This window comes from Pongo abelii, chromosome X, assembly GCF_028885655.2.
Source record: "Pongo abelii isolate AG06213 chromosome X, NHGRI_mPonAbe1-v2.0_pri, whole genome shotgun sequence".
In the NCBI taxonomy this organism is placed as follows: Eukaryota; Metazoa; Chordata; class Mammalia; order Primates; family Hominidae; genus Pongo; species Pongo abelii.
This window is the reverse complement of record NC_072008.2, coordinates 72,373,066-72,395,875: the sequence shown is the minus strand read 5'-3', so window position 1 is coordinate 72,395,875 and position 22,810 is coordinate 72,373,066. Positions and strand designations below refer to the sequence as shown.

The 22,810-nt window shown below is 37.6% G+C and overlaps 1 protein-coding gene across 2 annotated transcripts in view; it reads right to left on the bottom strand.

The window, feature by feature from the left end:
• The window catches only part of AR (androgen receptor), a 180,302-nt gene that overhangs the window by 88,535 nt on the left and 68,957 nt on the right, over positions 1 to 22,810 (bottom strand). For both annotated transcript variants that reach the window (XM_009234939.4, XM_024240259.3), the window contains exon 2: positions 663 to 814. In XM_009234939.4, coding sequence (XP_009233214.2) covers positions 663 to 814 — 152 coding nt within the window. The remainder of the gene's footprint in view (positions 1 to 662; positions 815 to 22,810) is intronic.

Here is a 22,810-nt window from a genome sequence, read left to right as displayed (position 1 = left end):
AGCCAGATATAAGATGCTACCTTAGATTAAGGTTAGGGACTAATGGACAGGCTTTGAGATCAGGTCTCTGGAGAGGAGAATAAATGTGTTTCTTCACTCTGAGTTCTTACCTACCTAGGAACTATTAACGCAAAGACAGGTCCCAAGGAGGCCACAACAGGAGGGAGCAGGTGCAGAGACTGATAGTCTGCTGAAGAGTGAGAACACTCCCTTTCTGGGGCCGAGGCCAGGAAGCCTTTGCTAAGGAACAGTCTCATATTCATCCCAAGGAACAGGCTGGGGACTCAGTTGGGGTTTCTCCACTTCTAACCTCTCTAATAAGGACAAATTTTTCCTTTACTAGCCAGCAGAGTAGAAAACAAGAAGGAAGGAAATTAAATCTTTTCAAATCATTAATTTTTCTTTCATTTCTAGGACCCACTGAGCCCCAAGCCCCAGCTGGGACCACCTTCACTGCCTACATTGCCTGTACAAACAAGGCTGCTGAAACCAGGGAACTAGCAAGTACAAAAATTTGCTTCCTTAGGCTCCTAAGTTATTTGATAGGGCCTTGCCAATGACTTTTTCTGAGATGATAAAATCCTGGGCCCTGAAAGGTTAGTGTCTCTCTCTGGAAGGTAAAGGAGAAAGGGAAAGAGAAGTGCATGTGCAAGACCCTTTACCTTCAGCGGCTCTTTTGAAGAAGACCTTGCAGCTTCCACATGTGAGAGCTCCATAGTGACACCCAGAAGCTTCATCTCCACAGATCAGGCAGGTCTTCTGGGGTGGAAAGTAATAGTCAATGGGCAAAACATGGTCCCTGGCAGTCTCCAAACTGGAAAGACACAAAAAACCAATGCAACACATGTAATTGAATGGCAGAAATAGGCAAGTGAAGTCTGAGGTCTTCAGGATTAACCTGCATGCATAAATTACTATTATTCATTGCTCAAGTGAGTTAGTGTGAAGCTGAATTTTCTGAGACTTCTCCTAAAGATGATGGTCGTAGGGTGTGACTGAGCTTTTTTGGATCTTGCCGAGGGATTAGGGAAGTTCCCTGGGATTAGCCAATCTCATAGTCTATGTCTATATGAGGGAGCAATGAAGGCAGGAAACCTGAGGTTAAGATATCTAACTGAAGGTGGTGTTCAGGCAACATTTTCAGACTAATTAAATGATATGAACCCAGCTTTGTGACTTTACCTCATCCAAAGGGAGACCTATAACAAAACCAGACCAAATATCAAAACGATTTGATGTTCCTTGCTTTAGCTCCGTGAGCCTCAAATCTCATCTATAAAATAGAGATAATATCTCCCATCCTATTGAGCTGCTGCTGTGAGTGGTAATATAAATCAGATAATGGATAAAATGCCATTGGAATAAATACACAAAGATCGTGATTAGTATTATCATACAAGTCTTGTTCTTTTTTTTTTCCTCATTTCTTCACCTTCCTTAGGTGTTTCTCTAGATCACATGGACATCCGCTGGATTCCATTCCACAACATAAAGTACCAAGCATAATCCCTATGCCTGAAGCTTCTGTTGAAAAAATGATGTACAGTGATTCTGGACATCTTTTAGGCTACCATCAAAATACTTGGCCACTGGAGCTTCAGAAGTCACCTTGTCTAACTGCCTTTCTCCAAGAACATCTGTGCCCAAGCTCTTTCAGGTGGATATGAAGAAGAAGGGCCAGAAAGCCAATCCTAAAACCTTCATGGAAGGTTAATTCTGAGTCTCCTATAGTAAAAAATTCAAGTTTGAACAAAATGGAACATTGTTCTCACTACCCAAAGGTCAACTTTTGTCTTTCCTATGTCTTATGCCTAAGCATTAAACAAAACTCAAGTGACATTCTGGGTTACATCTGCTTCAGAGAGATGACAACTGCCCATGCTATCATTCACAAGAGCACAACTGCTATATTTTATAAGTACTTCTTCCTTACTAAGGAATGAAGGAAAATGAGCCCTAATGGGAGCCTGTTTGCTGTGCCAACACCTAACGATAACTCTGCGAAGACAAGCTTCTTTTCTCATTTTAATATCCATTGTACAGATGAAAAACCTAAGACTTGGAGAGGGGAAGTGCAGGACAATTTGACTACAAGTCTAACACAGTTTCCATTATCCTATTGTCTTCTCACCACTCACCTTTACTTTCCACCAGTGGCCTTTTGGTTCGAATGCTCATCACAGTCATCAGAATAAAAAAAAAAAAAAACATGAAAGGTTATCTTCCCCTCAACCCCAAGTGAACAGCTCTGGCAGGACAAGAGCAAAGAAAACTTTCACTCACTTTACAAGCACTTTACCAGCAAGACACAAATATCAGCCTTTATTCAAGTCCCAAGTACAACAGAAAGCAATAAAAAATTATACTGATATGCAAACCCAGTGGCTTGATATCATGGCCTATCTTCACTCCCCAGAAGCCTTCCTTTCCCTACCCTAACTAGAAAGCCAGCAAGAGCACTTCCAACAAACCAAGGCTAGCAAGGCCATAAGTTCCACAGGGAAGGAGCTTACTTCCAAAATACAATTCAGCTAAACGCTAAGATCATAATTCTTTTCGCTAAAAATGTCATTTCCTTGGGTAAAAACTGTGCCCCCTTCCTCAGTCCTGAATGAAACATGGAGAAGAAAGAAAATTTTCACAAGTACCTTTCTCCTTTCTCCACCTTTTTGACTTCTGTTACTAACACAAACAGTCCAAATAAAATCAGAAGAACATGTATTTAGGTACTCTATGTGCCAGGCCATTTCATACATATCATCCCATTTAATTTTCCCAACAACTTACCAGGTAGCTGTGTGTCATCCCTATATTGCAGAAGAGGAAACTGATGCTCAGAACAATTAAGTAAACTTGTCCAAGATCACGCATCTATTAATAATAAGTGGCAATGCCAGGATTCCATCCTGGGTGAGTCTGACTCCAAAGTGTAGATTCTTAACCACTGACAAACCATGTTGTGCTAATGAAGGTTAAGATTAGGTAGACTGGTTCAACTCAACTCTTAGCATCTGGCCCTATGGACCAGGCACAGGGGTAGGTGCTGGGGATATAGTGGTGATCGAGATATTTCCTTGGCCCTAAAAAATGACTATCTGTCAGAGAAGAAGGACGGGAAATAAATAATCATAAGATAGTAAATGATATAAGAAAGCAGAGTGCAGACTGCTAAAGATGAGGATGCACTTCAAAGATGGGATTATTATTTGAAAGACACAAATATATGTATGGGTAAAGGAGATGATAATGATGATGTTGATGATGATAATGATGGTTATTATTAGATAATTACAAAATAAATATCAGATAAACAGTCTACCTATTTTGTAGATAGACCACTAGCCAGACTACTAAAGAAGAAAAGAGAGAAGAATCATAGATGCAATAAAAAATAATAAAGGGATATCACCACGGATCCCACAGAAATACAAATTACCATCAGAGAATACTATAAACACCTGTGGGGCAAATAAAATAGAAAATCTAGAAGAAATAGATAAATTCCTGAACACATAGACCCTCCCAAGCCTAAAGCAGGAAGAAGTCGAATACCTGAATAGAACAATAACAAGTTCTGAAATTGAGGTAGTAATTAATAGCCTACCAACCAAAAAAAGTCCAGAACCAGAAGGATTCACAGACGAATTCTACCAGATGTACAAAGAGGAGCTGGTACCATTCCTTCTGAAACTATTCCAAACAATAGAAAAAGAAGGAATCCTCCCTAACTCATTTTATGGGCCAGCATCATCCTGATACCAAAACCTGGCAGAGACACAACAAAAAAAGAAAATGTCAGGCCACTAACCCTGATGAACATCAGTGCAAAAATCCTCAATAAAAAAATACTGGCAAACCGAATCCAGCAGCACATCCAAAAGCTTATCCACCACGATCAAGTCCACTTCATCCCTGGGATGCAAGGCTGGTTCAACATATGCAAATGAATAAACATAAGCCATCACATCAACAGAACCAATGACAAAACCATACAATTATCTCAATAGATGCAGAAAAGGCCTTTGACAAAATTCAACACCGCTTCATGCTAAAACTCTCAATAAACTAGGTATTGATGGAATATATCTCAAAATAATAAGAGCTATTTATGACAAACCCACACCCAATATCATACTGAATGGTCAAAACTGGAAGCATTCCCTTTGAAAACCAGCACAAGACAAGGATGCCGTCTCTCACCACACCTATTCAACATAGTATTGGAAGTTCCAGCCAGGGCAATCAGGAAAGAGAAAGCAATAAAGGATATTCAAATAGGAAGACAGGAAGTCAAATTGTCTCTGTTTGCAGATGACATGAATGTATATTCAGAAAACCCCATTGTCTCAGCCCCAAATCACCTTAAGCTGACAAGCAACTTCAGCAAAGTCTCAGGATACAAAATCAGTGTGCGAAAATCACAAGCATTCCTATACACCAATAACAGACAAACAGAGAGCCAAATCATGAGTGAACTCCCATTCACAATTGCTACAAACAGAATAAAATATGTAGGAATACAACTTACAAGGGATGTGAAGGACCTCTTCAAGGAGAATTACAAACCACCGCTCAAGGAAATAAGAGAAGACAAAAATAAATTGAAAACCATTCCGTGCTCATGCATAGGAAGAATCATTATCATGAAAATCGCCAAACTGCCCAAAGTGATTTACAGATTCAGTGTTAATCCCATCAAGCTACCAATGACTTTCTTCACAGAATTATAAAAAACTACTTTAAATTTCATATGGAACCAATAAAGAGCCTGCATAGCCAAGACAATTCTAAGCAAAAAGCACAAAGCTGGAGGCATCATGCTATCTGACTTCAAACTATACTACAAGGTTACAGTACCCAAAATAGCATGGTACTGGTACCAAAACAGATATATAGACCAGTGGAACAGAACAGTGGAACACTGCATGTTCTCACTCAAAAGTGGGAGGTGAACAATGAGAACACTTGGACACAGGCTAGGGAACATCACACACTGGGGCCAGTGAGGGGTGAGGGGCAAGGGAGGGGATAGCATTAGGAGAAATGTCTAATGTAGATGACGGGTTGATAGGTGCAGCAAACCACCCTGGCACGTGTGTACCTTTGTAACAAACCTGTACATTCTGCACATGTACCCCAGAACTTAAAGTATAATAAAAAAAGAAAAAAAATTATCAGATAAACAAAATGGAAACATGCAGAAAACTCATTTTGTAAAGGACCTTTAAGAAACAGAAATGGAGTGTTGCTGTTCAATGGCTATAAAGTTTCAGTTAAGCCTGAAGAAAAGGTTCTAGACATCTGCTGTACAACATTGTGCCTGTAGTTAACAATATGGTGTTGTCATTCACACGTATGTTTATTGCAGCACTATTCACAATAGCAAAGACTTGGAACCAACCCAAATGTCCAAAAATGATAGTCTGGATTCAGAAAATGTGGCATATATACACCATGGAATACTATGCAGCCATAAAAAATGATGAGTTCATGTCCTTTGTAGGGACATGGATGAAACTGGAAACCATCATTCTCAGCAAACTATCACAAGGACAAAAAACCAAACACCGCATGTTCTCACTCATAGGTGGGAATTGAACAATGAGAACACATGGACACAGGAAGGGGAACATCACACACCGGGGACTGTTGTGGGGTGGGGGGAGGGAGGAGGGATAGCCTTAGGAGATATACCTAATGCTAAATGACGAGTTAATGGGTGCAGAACACCAACATGGCACATGTATACATACGTAACAAACCTGCATGTTGTGCACATGTACTCTAAAACTTAAAGTATAATAATAATAAAATTTAAAAAAATATGGTGTTGTGCCCTTAAATTTTGTTATGAGGGTAGACCTTATGTTGTGTTATTATTAAAAAATGTTTTTCAAAGAAATCGAAATTTTCATCCATACTAAAGTGAAAATACAGTTAAAAATTTTTCAAAGAATCTAATTAATCGAATTTACAATCAATGAAAGACAAAATATTCATTAGAGTTTTGTTTGTTAGGCATGAGTTTAATAAAGCGCACCTTGAACAAAAATAACTGTAAAGGAGGAAGAGGAAGATAAATAGTGAAGGGGATTCAGAATCTGGACTTTTACTAATTGCAACCCATTTTGACTAGAGACCTGAGATAGTACCTCCTGGCCTCACTAGGTCAGTCTCTGCCTCTCCCCGACTCCCCAGCTAGCAAAATATTTTGGGTAGCACTCCCACTGATCCTGACCTAGTGTGGACAAAGGGCACATTGCAGCTCTGACTCATGAGCTAAACTTTGGGCTTTGGAAATGAAAATTCCAACTGCAGTCCCTCTCTCAGGCTTATAGCCTAGAGAAAGTTGGGCACATATGTACTAGGAGGCACATTCAGGAACAGTCATAGCAGTTTTGTTTATTAACGCATAAATGATAAACATTAACTGACAGGAGAAAAATAATTTATGGCACACATATCCAATAAAATACAATCAGCAATGAAAAGGAATGGAATCGAGCTACACATAGTTGAATCTCAAATACTAATGTTGTGTAAAAGACATAATTCACAATAGGATACATACAATATGATTCTATTATATAAAGTTCAAAAAGAAGCAAAAGCAAGCAATATATTATTTGGGAATATACACGTGAAAACTTATCAAAATGCAAGGGAATAATAAAGCCCAAATATAGGATAGTGGTTACCTCTGAGGGGAGGCTGGGAGTGATGGTAAGAGGAAAGAGGATATAAGTAGGTTTATGCTCTTATTTTTAAAATATTGACTAAGCTCCCATTATGTGGCTGACACTCTTCTAGGTCCTGGGGATATAGCAGTGAACAAAATGGACAAAAATCCATGCCTTCAGAGAGCTTCCATTCTAATAGAGTTAATGCAATGATGATGTTAATGTTGTTGATTCTTTAATCTGGGCTCATCAACATTAATTTTATTGTTATACCATATAACATATATTACATGTATTCTTTGATATTACTAAAACAGCACATAATGAAAGAAAAACTAAAATGAAAACCTCAAAAGCTTTGAATATGCTCCTAGATAACATCCTAATTGCAAACACAGGAGAGGTTTGCTTTGAGAACAAGTGCAGAATTTGCATGTGACATTGTGTTTTTTCTTACCTCGTGGGTTACATGTTCACTTATTATCTTGAGGCAGGGCATTCGGTTTTATTAGTCTGAAGCAAAAGCAGTGCCCCATAGAATGGAAGGTTTCTGAACCAGAACACCACTTGCAATTCTTCAACAGTTTCACTATTAATTAAATAAAAGTGGATTACTAGAAGCTGTTGGCCTGCCAATACAGGCTCAACCATGAGGAACTTGGGCTTAGGAAACCTTGGCACCCAGCTGAGATCGCCAGGTCTGTCTCTCTCTCTCCCTGACTCCTTTCCTTTTTATCTCCTCTCCTCTGCTCCTCCCCCTGCCCCCCAACTTTCTTTTCAAAGGAGGACTTGGGGATACTTTGAAGAATCTGATTAATTTAAATAAGTCCCACCAGTGACTGTGGAAGTGGGGTGAAATGCAAAAGTCACAGACCAGTTTTATTTGTTAGCGAGAGGAATGGCAACCCAACAAGGATTTGGAGCCCACCAGACCTGGGCTGGAATCCTGCCTCTACCACTGAACTTTGGGTGAAATAATTAAGGCTCTCTGTGCTCCATTTGCCTCATTTAGAGTTGGAAATATTTTCAACTTTAGACAGCTTTTGTGAGAATTACAATTACATTAAATAACACATGTAAAAGCCCTTGCCTCTGTGCCTGCCACACAGTAGGCATATTGTAAGTCTTGGTTGCCTTAATCTTTTGTCTTACCATAAGAAAATGAAATATCTAATATCCTAAAAATAAAAAAGAGCATTTTTCTTGGCTATGCAGAGCTTTTAGAGAAAGGTAAATACATGTGGGGGTTGGGGAGTGTAGGGCATAGGGGGTGGGGAAGGAGGGGGAGAGAGGGGAAGAGACAGAGAGAGGGCAAGGGTAGACATGTAAACACATATCTTTCTCCTACATACCTACTTTTCAAACTAAAAGAGGTTGAGGCAACCACCAAACTTCTTTATGGAACATAATATTTTTCCTTGTGTTTAGTAACAAAATATATTTTATTAATCACATTATGGAACATGACATCCCTACATGACTTTTTAAGATAAAATCAGTTCACAATTATTCTCTCCTTATAGATCTATTGTGCTTACTTATTTGTGGTTACAAGGAATATTTTTGTGGAGAAGTTGGTGAAGTAATGGCTTAAGATAGGTGGCATCTTTATTCTCTGCCACCGTGAGATTTGAAATTTAGTGTGTGTTCATTCACGAGGGCAGCAATGTTTACTATTAAAAATATTACCCAAATTTAGTTCATAGCTTTTCAATTCTCTTTAATAAATTCTTTAGTTGAAGTGGAAAGACACGTAGGTAGAAGATCTAGTTTTCATGTCCATCTCTGCCACTTGCTAACAGAAGGACCTTGAACAACTCACTTGACTTCAATTTCTTTACATATAAAATAGGCAAAGAAATATAGATCCCACAAGACTGCAGTGAGGATTCAATGAAGTTGTGGAGGTAAAGCAGCCCCACACCATTGCTGACACAGTGCTTAATAAATGGTTATTACTGTAATAATCTTATGAGAAAGTTGTAGAGGAGAGATGAGGAAGAACAAGGTTTTGAAAAGGTACCACTGAGGTAGGTATCATTACCCCTATTTTGCATATATGCAAACTGAGACTTAGAGAAAGCAAATGACTTGTCCAAGTCCATACACTAGTAGTGACAAAACCAGAATTATACTTGGGACTATTTCCCCGCCCCTACTCCATATTTTCCCACTATCCTAAACTGCCAAGGCCATATAATATTTCTGTTATAGCTTGGTTTTAATTTAACTAGGTTGTTTTTAATGGGCTTACTGAGTTATATTTCACATACTATAAAATTCACCCATTTTAGCATATTCACATCTATTACCGCAAACTAATTTTAGAGCAATTATATCACTCCAAAAAGAAATCCTGTACCCATTAGCAGCCACTCCTCATACTGCCTCCTCCCAGACCCTGGAAAAACTAATTTCCTTTCTATCTCTAAATATTTTTCTTTTATGGACATTTAATATAAATAAAATCATACAGTGTGGTCTTTTGTGAGTTGCGAGTTGCTTTTTTCACCTAGCATAATGTTTTCAAGGTTCATCCATGTTGGAGTATGTATGAGTACTTCATTCCTTATTATTGACAGATAAACCATGGCATGGATATAGCACATTTTGTTTTTCCATTTATCAGTTGATGGACATTTGGAGCCCACATTTGGAAGACATTTGTCGTCCACTCTTTGGCTATTATAAATAATGCTGCAATGAACATTTGTGTACAAGTATTTGTGTGGACATGTTTTCATTTCTCTTGAGTATTTATCTTGGAATAGAATTACTAGGTCAAACAGTAACATTTTTGATACATGTACACCATAGTATACTATGCAAAAAGAATGAGATCATGTCCTTTGCAGCAACGTGGATGAATCTGGAGTATTCTCCTAAGCAAACTAAGCAAACTAAAGCAGGAACAGAAAACCAAATACCGCATGTTCTCACTGATAAGTGGAAGCTAAATACTGAGTACATATGAACACAAAGAAAAGAACAAGAGGCACCAGGGCCTACTTGATGGTGGAGGGTAGGAGGAGGGTGAGGATAGAAAAACTACCTATTGGGTACCATGCTTATTACCTGGGTGATGAAATAATGTGTACACTAAACTCCTGTGACACACAATTTAGCTATATAGCAAACCTGCATATGTACCTCTGAACCTAAATTAAAAGCGAAGAAAAACTAAATAACAAATAGTAATTTTTTTAAAGACTTTCAGACTGTTTTTCAAAAGGCTGCATGACTTTACATTTTACCAGCAATATATAAGGGTTCTGGCTCCTCCACATTAAAGCCAATACTTGTTATTTGTTCTTTTTTACTATAGCCATCCTAGTAGGTGTAAACTGGTATCTCAATTTGGTTTTGATCTGCATTTCCCTAATGACTAATGATGTTGAGCATTTTTAAATTTGTATATCTTCTATCAAGAAATTTCTATTCAAATACTTTGCCCATTTTAAAATTGGGTTGTCTTTTTATATTGAGTTGCAAGAGTTCTTTATATATTCTAAATTCAATACCCTTATCAGATATATGATTTGCAAATAGTTTCTCTCATTCTGTGGGTGAGATTTTCACTTTCTTGATGGTATCATTTGCAGCACAAAAATTTCAAATTTGATGAAGTCCAATTTATCAATTTTTTTCTCTTATTGCTTGTGCTTTTGGTGTTATAGCCAAAAAACCATTGCCTACTTCAAGGTCATAAAGATTTACTCTGCTATTTTCTTCTGAGATTTATCATCTTAGTTCTATAGCATTTAGATCCATGATACACCGTGAGATCATTTTTTTTTTTGCAGGTTTGAAGTGGTCTAAAATCTTTTATTTTCATGTGAATATCCAATTTTTCCAGTACAATTTATTGAAAAAACTATTCTTTCCTCATTGAATTGTCTTAGCAACACTTTTGAAAATCAATTGGCCTTAAATGTAAGAGTTAATTTTTGGATTCTCAATAGTATTCCATTTATTGATCTGTTTATCCTTATGCCAACACCATACACTCTTGATTACCACTGCTTTGTAGTAAGGTTTGGAATCAGGAAGCATGGGTACGCCGACTTTGTTTTTCTTTCTCAATATTATTTTGGTTATCCTAGGTTCCATGTATTTAAATATTAATTTTAGGGTCAGATTTTCATTTTCTGCTAAGAAAACAGCCAGGATTTTGATAGGGATTTCCTTCAATCTTTGGGGAGTATTTCCATCTTGACAATATTAAGCCCTCTAGCACATGAACAAGGGATGCTTTTCTATTTATTTAGATTTTTAATTACTTTCCACAGGGTTTTGTGGTTTGCAGCATACAAGTCTTACGCTTCTTTTGTTAAATTTATTTTTAAGTATTCAGGTATTTTGATGATATTGTGAGTGAACTGTTTTCTTAATTTCATTTTCAGATTGTTCATTGCTAGTGTACAGAAATACAATTGATTTTTGCACATTAATCTTGTATTCTGAAACCTTGCTGAACTCATTTACTCGTTTTAATAGTTTATCATGGATTCCTTAGGGTTTTCTTTGTATAAGATCATGTCATCTGTGAATATAGATAATTTCACCTCTTCCTTTTCAATATGGGTGCCTTTTACCTCTTTTTTTTTTTTTTTTTTTTTTTTTGCCTAATTGCCTTGACTTGAATCTGCAATACAACGGTAAATTGAAATGGTGAGAACAGTCATCCTTGTCTTGTTCCTGATCTTACAAGGAAAAATTTCAATCTTTCCCTATTAAGTATGATGTTAGCTGTGTGTTTTTCAGAGATGTCCATTACAAAGTTAAGAAAGTTTCCTCTTATTCTTAGGTTTTTGAATGTTAATTTACATTCCAGAGATAAATCCTACTTGGTCACCCTTTATAACCCTTTTTATTTGTTGCTGAATTCAGTTTGCTAGCATTTTGTTGAGATTTTTAGAAAGTTATCTATATTCAAATGTGATATTAGCCTGCAGTTTTATTTTTGTGTCATATCTTTGGTTTCGGCATCAGGGTAATGCTGACTTTGCAGAATTAGTTGGAAAGGGTTCCAGCCTCTTCCAATTTTTGAAATAATTTGCGAAGGATTAAATATTCCTTAAATATTTGATAGTATTCACCAGTGAAGACATCTGAACCTGGGCTTTTCTTTGTGGGAAGTTTCTTAATTACTAATCCAGTTTTGTTACAGGACTACTCAGATTTTCTGTTTCTTCACTGGTCACTTTAGATAGTTTGTGTTTTTCTGAGTATTTGTCCATTTCACCTAGGTCATCTAATTTTTTGGCATATGGTTGATATGGTTTTGCTCTGTGTCACCATCCAAATCTCACGTTGAACTGTAATTTCCAGTGTTGGGGAAGGGACCTGGTAGGAAGTAATTGGATCATGAGGGCATATTTTCCCCTTGCTGTTCTCATGATAGTGAGTGAGTTGTCATGAGAGCTGATGGTTTAAAAGTGTGTGGCACTTCCCTCTTTGCTCTCTCTCCTGCTGCCGTGTGAAGACATGTCTGCCATGCCCCTTAGCCTTTCATCTGATGTAAATTTTCTAAGGCCTCATGATCCATGCCTCCTGTACAGACTGTGGAACTGTGAGTCAATTAAAGCGCTTTTCTTCATAAACTACCCAGTCTCAGGTAGCTTTTTTATAGCTGTGTGAGAATGAACTAATGCAATGGTATTTTCTTTTAATCCTTTGAAAATTCTTTTTAAGGTAGGTAGTGATGGCCCCATTTTCATTGCTCATTTTGATAATTTGAATTTTCTCTCTTTTTTCTTATTCAATCTGACTAAAGTTTTTTTCAATTTTGTTGATCTCTTCAAAGAATCAATTTTTAATTTCATTGATTCTAGTGTTTTTCTACTCTATATTTCATTTATTTCCCTTTTAGTCTTTATTAATCTTTCTTCCTGCTTTCTTTGTAGTTTACTGTTCCTTTCCTAGTCTCCTAAGGTGGAAGGTTAGGTTCTTGATTTGAGATCATTTGTCTTTGTTGATATAGGCATTCGCAGTTATAAATTTCCCTTTAAGTACTGCTTTAGCTTGGCTGTATCCTGTAAGTTTTGGTACAATGTATTTTCATTTTCATTAATCTCAAAGTGTCTTCTCATTTCCCTTATGATTTCTTCTTTGATCCGCTGTTCATATCCCACAAATGGTGAATTTCCCAAATATCCTTCTATTACTAATTGTTTATTATTTCCACTGTGATCAGAGAACTTACCGAAGTTTTTCTTGAATACATTCTTCTCAGATTGTTGGAAGCCTCTGTTTCCTTTCCAGAGTTCTGGAAAAGTTAATTTTCACAACGTTTGCTAGTGTTTTCACTGCTTTCATGAAAGGGCGGATTTATGGGGGCGGGGGGGTGGTTCTCATTCCACCATTCTGGAAGTCTTGCCTTCTAAGTAAGGTTATATTTTATGTGACACAAAAATTATCCCCTTATACACACACACTAATCCCCATCATGAAGAAAGAGAGAAGACAGGTCACTCCTACTTTTCATTCATTTATTCATCTATGCATCCCTTCATTCAGTAATTAGTACATTATAAAGGGACAGCTCTGCTAAATGATGCATATATAAAGATGAAAAAGACATAGCCCCTATCCTCAAGGAGCTTTCATGGCCTGTTTGAGGCTAAGACAAGTGCACAAGTGGTTAATGCAAAGTGTAGCAAAAGAAATGCTGCAAAAGGGGCTGAGATGGCAATTGCTATAGGAAGAAAAAGCTTTTTTTGCCTGCAGATACTAGGAGGTAACTCCCACCATGTTCTCAGCCCTATGACTGACCAAACTAAATATTTTACATACTCATCAAATATTTACTTTGAAATCTACTTAGAGATAAGATGGGGGTGTCCATGGCCCTAATGCATATGCAAGCCTCAAACCTGACATGCAGCAAGTGCTCTGTACAACATATAAACATGAATAGAACAATTACTTGTCACTATGCATCAGGTTGCTATAGCCCTATTGGTGATTTCCATTTTCTGTAGCTTACATCACCAACAAACATGCCAAGACAGCTGGAGTGGTGGTGGCAAAAGTGTTTTTTAACAGCGTATCCCACTGACAATACAAATCTGTCCTTTTCTCCTGGAATCACTCTCATAAATGGGGCTGGATAGACAAATCCTTATTACAGTCATGTCCTTGCATTTCCCAAGCCACATCTGCTGTCTTCTGTGAGCCATTTTTTTTTCCAATGGCTTCCTAGCCATCATAGCCAATCAGCCATGGGACGACTAGCCAGATTTCTTTCTGCAATGTCATCAAATCTAAGGACTGAGAGCTATTTCCACATTATGTTTCTGGAATCCATTGCTAAAGAAACAGGAAAATTTTTTCAAATACTTGATTTTAATTTACCTGTTAAATCTTACTGAACCAATATTTTTCTCACGTCTTCCATCTGAACTTCTGATACTAAAGAAGCTATTTACTGGGGGCTTATTATGTCCTAAGCTCTGGTGAAGGTGCTTAATCCCCACAACTATTACTGCCAGGTACATAGTGTATCTCCATTTTGATTTCTTCAAGATCACACAACTAGTAAGTAACACAGCCAAGGTCTGAATGCATACCTGGCTAACTCTAAAGCCCATGCTCTGCCCACCGTACTCTATAGCATTGTCTCTTGTTGAGTATCAAAGTTGGATGGCCTTTATCAATCATCTAGTCCAGTGTTTCTCACCCTTGGCTGCACATTGAACTTCACTAGGGGGCCTTCTTAAAATACTGATGCTCCTCTCAACATTCTGTATTCTGATTTAATTGAACTGGAGTGAGCAGTTCAATACACCATGGAATATTAGGCAGCCATAAAAAAGGATGGGTTCATGTCCTTTGAAAGAACATGGATGAAACTGGAAACCATCATTCTCAGCAAACTAACACAGGAACAGAAAACCAAACACCGCACGTTCTCACTCATAAGTGGGAGCTGAACAATGAGAACACATAGACACAGGGAGGGGAACATCACACACCAGGGCCTGTCTGGGGGTAAGGGACTAGGGAGGTCCTAGTCCTAGGGACTAGGAGAAATACCTAATGTAGATGACGGGTTGATGGGTGCAGCAAACCACCATGGCACGTGTATACCTATGTGACAAACCTGCATGTTCTGCACATGTATCCCAGAACTTAAAGTATAATTAAAAAACAAACAAACAAAAACAACAAAACAACAATAACAAAAATCTGGGCATCCAATTTGTTTTCAAAGATCCCCAAATAATTTTAATGGCCACTCGAGGCTGAACCCCACTAAACTAGTCCAACTCCTTCATCATTCAGGGGGAAATTTCAAGCCTAGATAGAGACAGAGAATTGACCAGGAGAAACAGTTATTCAGAGGCAAGTCTGAGACCAGAACACAGGTGTTATCATTCTTACGCCAGGGATCTGTTGCAGAATAATATTTCCTGTCAAATTCTGGATATTTAACTTCTTCCAGGGCATAGAATTTGGAACAGGCAACCTATGAAAAAATCTATATAACAACCATCTTCAGTTATCCAGCTATGCTCCAAAATCATTTTAACAGATGGTAAAAGCATTAAACACTACAGCAGCCACCAAAATGAATCTCACCCATTATGGAGCTACCCTCTTTCTGGAAAACGTGGTAAATATTTATTGAGTGCCCTTCTATGTGCCAGGCACTTAGAGGCATTTTCAATACATTAGGGGCCCAAAGATACAAATATCCTTATCCCCTATCATAAGTCTGGCCTGAGGAGATTTACTGTCATACAGAGCAAGGGTTACAGAGCTCCATTTTACAGTTCAGGCAAATGAGACTCAGAGTTAAAGACATCTTCTCATTAGTTACAGTGTCAAAAGAGGAAAAAGCAAAGGCTTTGGGGCAGAGAAATCTGAGTTTGAATCTCACTAGTATTGATCACTAGCCATGTAAAGTTGGGCACAAGATGAACGTAACCTCCCTTCCCATAAGTTTCCTTATCTATAAAATGAAGAAAACCACATTTCAAACCCAAAGAGAATTGTGACAAATGCATTAGACAATATATGAGAAAAGGCCTGGCACACTCAAAATAAATGGTAATTTCTCCCCATTTTCCCCATCCCACTCCATCTTCCCCTTGGTACTAGAGTCTAGGTGGGTAAAGCATCTGACTTTCAGTCCAGTGAGCTCTGCAATCATCATGCTGCCTCCTCTGTCAGACACTACTGGTTAAGGCAGAAAAGCAGCACTTACCACTTGTCCTTACCCAAAATGTATAAAAACCCTGGGGAAAAAAAAAACCTATCTTAAAGTCCTTTTGTGACTTTGTCTGTGGCAGGGAAAACACAGATGATATAGCTTAAGAAATGTGAAAAATGTTCAGCCAAGTGTCTGAGGGCTTCAGAAACCCAAAAGAAGGAAGATAGCATCATGTGAGCAGACACAACTTGGGTAGCAGTGAAATGTTGATGAGAATCCACAACCAAGAAGCCAAAGTTAGACATTTCATGTTGGCCCAAAGAAACTACAAGAACTAGAAAAACAGCCCCATTGACATACTCACCAAGAACAGAGCTTACCCTGATCTCTTAAACAGATGTGTAGTGAGGTCTGGCCCAAGGCAAAACAAGGCAAGGTATTAGCCTTAAACACTTGGGAGAAGTGTCTCACTCCTCAACACATAAGAGACTGATTTCTGATTTTGATCATGGGGAGAGGAGTCATTGGCAGAGACTAAAAAATCCCCTACCCCATCTCACTCCAGTACACATCACAACATATAGCACAATAATAACAACTGACGTTTACTGGATCACTGTATGTCCCAGTTACTATACTACACTCTACATACTTTAACCTCATTTAGTCTTTACAACAAATGCATGAGGCATGCATTATTATCCTCATTTTATAGAAGAAATAACTGAGGTCCAGAAACCTTAAGTGTTCTGCCCAAGACCCACATACAGCAATTGATGGCTTCAAGATTTTAATTCAAGTCTAACTCCAAGATCAACTATGATAAGACTATGTAGTTTCTCACATTGGATGGCAATCCCCAATGACTCAACTTAGAAAACCATGAGTCATCCTGGACTTAATGTAATACACTTCCCTCAACGCACCCCACCTATCACTGCCATCCAATCAGTCAATCAGTGACTAATATCTGTTAATTTTACGGCCTAAATAGTTCCTACAATTACACACACAAACACACACAGAGAGAGAGAGAGAGAGAGAGAGAGAGAGAGAATCTTTGCCTCCAAAATAACTGCAACTGTCTTATTCAAGTCTTTCTGCTTCCTGTCTGATCCTCTCCAGTCCAGTCCATAAATTACACAGGACCCCGGAGGAATCCTATCTAAAACATCTGCTTCTGTGGCTCCTCTCCCTAGCAGCTTTCAATAACTACCTATGGCTTACAGCAGTGGTCATAACTCACTGATATATTAGAATCCTCTGAGGAGCTAATTAGCAATGTGGAACACTGATTCCACCTTCAGTTAGCAGACTCTTCTGAATCTGAAGTTACAGGTGAGACCTGAGAATCTGTAATTTTATTAAATGACCAAGTGAAAACCACTTGGCTTACAGCATGCAAATTCAAAGTACTAGGATGGCATTCAAAGCTTATTTCTAGCTTCTTATCTCAATACCCTCACAATCTTTTCCATGTGACCTTCCAGCAGTACCACCCTGTTGCAATTCACTAATCTAACCTTGCTTTTTCATGCCCCTGTAGCTTTGCTTATATTGCTACTGCCTCCAACTTCAATGACCCCACCTTGCCCCCAGCTATCTGCCTCCTTTGCTACATCATCTCATAACTCAGGTCTCAGCCCAAGAGGCTACCACTTATTCAATGAAGCCCTTCCTGACTCTATCCCTAGATAGACTAGGAACACATCTCCACTTGTATGGTCTTCTTTCAAAGCACCTATTATCTTGGTGCATTATATGGTACTTCTATATGGATTGGAACACAAATAATTGATACACATATCTGATTCCCATCCACCATGTGGCTTTCATTGATAAATTTCCAGTGTCTAGCCTTGACGCTGCTTGGGTACTTTTCCCTCAAATTTTCTCCTCTTTTCTTCCTCCTCCTCTCATTCTTAAGTCGCAGAACAGAGTTTGAAAACAACAGCGTTATCTCTCAAAGGGCATCTTAATTTGAAGGCCAAGATGGACCCTGAACAACTTTTGAATCCTAAATTAAGACGTTGCTAAACTATATCAGACAAAGAAAAAACTTCTCTTTTTTCCCCTGAAAAACTACCAAAGACTTCACAATATCCATTCTATCACAGTATCTCTCATGTCCTGGCCATGAACTTCTTCATCTCTAATACAAATCCCTTAGACTATTTCTCTGTCCTCAGTAGAAATGGAAAATAGCCACTTGCTATACTCTTACCTTACTCTTTCTATACTACACATTAAGATAAAGTTGAACAAAATGTAATCTAGAATAAAAACTGAGAAGGAAAATGTTTCATAGTTGGTATATTTTTGAATTAGGCAAAAGTCAAGTGGTAAAGAGCTGGTGGAACTGTCATTGTTAGATAAACACGGATAAAGTATTCAATTTGGTAAACAAGCTCTTTCCATTCTGCAAAGTTATCATGTGGTCTCTGGCATAGTACTTTCCTAGTTTCTTTCTGCCATGAAGAGACAAGTTGCAGCCAGACGGAGCCTGCTTTTCTTTGTCCCTCATCAGTGCCTGCTCTCCACTGTTTCTTCTCTGGAATCTGCCTTTGTATACTGGAGTGGGAGTTGGGAGCCTGAAATTCCATTATAAATTCTGACACTAACTCGTTGCATGACCTTGGATCAGTCACCTTTCTCTATTTTCTCTATTGAAATGTGACTCATATTTCTCATATTGAAATATGACTCTATTTTCTCATCTTATAAAACCCATATTTGTGGAGCACTTCAAGCACATAAAACACATTCACATAAATTTATCTTGTGGGATCTGCACAATCACTCTGTGAGGCAAATATATGAGTCAAGGGAACCTTCAAGGGAAGCTTCTATGTCAAGGGAAGATGTATCTTCTATGATATCTATAAAACTCAAGAGAGTTGGATTAGGGGTTCTTTAACTTAACAGCTTAAAGTTAACAACAATATGCACAACACTTCATAAACTTAAAAATGCCTTCACATTCATTATCATCCTTTCTGTCAATAAAATTGTATTTGGTGCCTACCATAAGCCAGACACCATTAGACTGAGGATGTAGTACAAACAAGTTAAACAAAGTCCCTCACTGTCTTAAGGTAGCTTCCATGGTGGTGGGCATGCAGGAAACACTCATACAAAAAGTTTAGAAAATGAATTTCAGACACCTCTAATTACAGCAGGGTAAGGGCATACTGGGTGACAGCAGCATCTTATTTAATCGTCTCAATATCCCTATCATGTAGATATATTTCATTAACTCCATTTCCAGACAGAGCAAAGAAAAAGGCAGAAGAACTAAGTGACTTAGCAAGCAAGTGAAGAAAAGAGCTTGGCTTATACACCTAAACACCACAACTTCTGAATATATGTTTCATGCTCATCCCATTCTTTTGCCTTGCTCCCGGTACTAGTTTTCTAGGATTCTATGATTTAGTCTTCAAATGACTGACTGGCACTTATTAAAATAAGGCCTTATTTCTGAGGCCTTAGGAGGATGAGACTTAGGCTAAATGCTCTGTGCTCATGAGATCAGGAGCACCAGGCGCTTTGCCTTCAAAACAGGACTAGCGTGTTTGCTGGTCCATTTGTCTATCAGTTCCTTAAGAGTAGCTGGGGCTTGTTTTGTTCACAGTTTTATCCCCTGTGCCTAGCACATGGCTTTGCCCCTAATTAGTGTTTGTTAAATATTTATGGAAGCTATGAATAAATGAATGAATGAACCAAGGAGAAAGCAAACTAACACAGCTTGCAGAAAAATGGGTTGTCGTGTTTATGACAAAAAGAATTAAACTACACTCGGCTTCTCTCTGGAAGCTTCAGCCACTTTCTCCTGGGAACAAGCAGAAAGAAAATGTGGCACATATACACCATGGACTACTACGCAGCCATAAAAAAGGATGAGTTCATGTCCTCTGCAAGGACATGGATGAAGCTGGAAACCATCATTCTCAGCAAAATATCACAAGAACAGAAAACGAAACACCGCATGTTCTCACTCATAAGTGGGAGTTGAACAATGAGAACACATGGACACAGGGAGGGGAACATCACACACCAGGGCCTGTTGGGGGGTTAGGGGACAGGGGGAGGGATAGCATTAGGAGAAATACCTAATGTAGATGACGGATTGATGGGTGCAGCAAACCACCATGGCATATGTATGCCTATGTAACAAACCTGCACATTCTGCACATGTACCCCAGAACTTAAAATATAATAAAAAAAAATAATGGAGTACTAGGCATACATAAGCTAAACTATGTTTTTAACTTTTTAAAACTGTATTTTTGCATCATTTTCTCAGTGATTACTTTGGGGCTTCTAACATATATCTCAAATTAACAGAATCGACATCATATTTATACTGACTTAGTTCCAGTAGGTTATAAAAACTTTACTCCTCTATAGCTCCATTCCCTCTCCTTGTATAATAATAATTGTTGTAGATAATTTGTCTACGTTTATTACTAATAAAACAATGTGTTTATAACTATTGTCATTTTTAATAGTCTTGTGTCTTTTACAGAAGCTAAGGGAAGAAAGGAGGACACAATTTATAGAAGTTTTTAATGTTATTCTTCATATTTGCCACTTAATTTTTTCATTTCTTTCTGTAAATTCAATTTACCATGTGATACCATTTCCTTACTCCAATTTAGCTTAATTCCCACTCCCCTCTTTTACATTTTATTGTCAAATAACAATACAATTTTACAGATAGTGCTTTAAGAAATTGATTTTAAATAAGTTAAGTGGAAAAGAATATATAATGATATATTTTTATTATTTACAAATTTCCCTTTATTGGAATTTTTTTCACACAGATTAAAGCTACTGTCTAGGAAGCTTTTAGTATTTCTTGCAAGGCATGTCAGCTAACGAAAAATTCTCTCAGCCTTTGTTTACCTAGGAATGTCTTCATTTCATTTTTACCTTTAAAGATAGTTTTGTTGAATATATGATTCTTGGCTGACAGTTTTTTATTCTTTCAACGTTTAGAATATGGGATTGCACTGCCTTCTGCTCTCTGTTATTTCTGATGAGAATCAGCTGTTAATCTTATTGTGATTCCATTTCATTTTTCTCTTGCTAATTTCAAAATTTTCTCTCTATATTTGACTCCAATATTTTGACTATTGTATCTAAGTATCAATATCTTTACATTTTCCTGCTTGAAGTTTTAAAAAAATTTTCTTTGATGTGTAGGTTGATGTTTTTCATTAAATTTTGGAAGATTTTATCCATTTTTTAAAAAATATTCTTTCTGCTCTTTTCTTTCCCTTCTTTTCTTTTCCTAATGATGTGCCTTTAAGATGTCCTACATTTCTTTGGGAATCTTCAGTTTTCTTCATTCTTTTTTTCTTTCAATCCTTCAAAATGAATAATCTATATTGATCTATGTTCTAATTTGCTGATTGTTTCTTCTGCCAAGTTATATCTTCTTGTGACCTTTTCTAGTGAATTTTTCCTTTCAGTTATTATACTTTTCAACTCCAGATTTTCCATTTTCTTCTTTTCTTATAACTTCTATCTCTTTATTGGCATTCTCTACTTGATGAGAAATTGTTATTATACTTTATTTTAGTATTTTAGACATAGTTCCTTCAGTTCTTTGAATATATTTAAATAGCTGATTTTTAAAGTCTTTCTCTAGTTAATTTCAACATCTTTGTTTCCTCATGGATAGTTTTTTGTTGATTTTTTCATATAATACCATGTATGAGTCATACTTTCCTCATTCTTTGCATGTCTCAAAATTTTTAGTTCAAAACAATATTTTAGATACTATATTGTAACAACTCTGGATACTGACTTAACCCTTTCTGAGACTCATTCTTGTTTTTTGCTTAGTCGTTTGTTTGTTTAGTGACTTGGCTGAACTGCTTCTGTGAAATTGGTTTTCCTGACACTTTGAGACTTCCGGTGTTGCTACTCACAATTTTTTGTTTGTTTTTATGGTTGAGACTGGCATCCCACTGGTCAACTCTGGGTTTACATAAACCACTTATTAAAAATATAGTCATGATTTTTTTATTTTTAATTTTTGTTGACTTTTCTATTCAGTCCAACAAATAAAATTAGTTGTTATTTTGTATAAGTGTATATCGGGGAGCACATTTTTCCTTTTGCCTCAGGCTCGGATATGGGTTGGCATGGCACCAATGAAAAGCTTTATTTTTCTTGACTCTGGGTTTCTTTTATCCTTCCTATCTCCATAATCCATTCTTTAAACCATGATGGCCTAAATTTATTTAACTTGATTCATTTCCCAGCACTGCCTCTGCACAGTAACCTCATGGGCCTCCTTTCCCTAACCTGACTTTAAGCCTTCTGAGTACAGAATAGCATAGAATGCCTAGGGAATTATGAGGTAGGCAAAGATTACATAAACCACTTTTTGGTTAATGTTGCTATGAAGCCCTCTTAGCCAGTTAGATTTTTACCCTTTATCACTACTGGATGTGCATGTGGCTTGGAAACCACTTTCACACTTCAGGGAGTTTAGAATTTTGCCACACATTCAGGTAGGGACAAACACTTCAGAAATTATCTCTCTAGTTGCTTTTCAAAGGGCACAGTTTTAGGCATAGTTATCCATTCCACTAGAGACAAATACGATTTTATTATTTTGCCTGGCTTTGTAGGAGTTGCCCCTTGGTCAGTGTGGCATAACATTTAGAAAATGTAGGGCCAGAGATTTTACTTAAGCATTTTTATCCTTAAGCCCTCCACATTTTACTGATGGATCCATGTGTGGCTTGACGAATGCTTTAGAGCCTACCCCACATCCGGTTTAGGTTGCTTTTGAGAGGGTACAGTAAAGCACACATGCATAACTTTCCACACACCCAGCAGTGAGTGTAATTCCACAAGGGCTCTTCTTAGTGATTCCTTTGTCTGGTTCTCTGGTATCCTCCATGTTGGTCTGCTGTTTTGCTTGTTGCTACTAGCATCATGGAGCTACCAATCCACT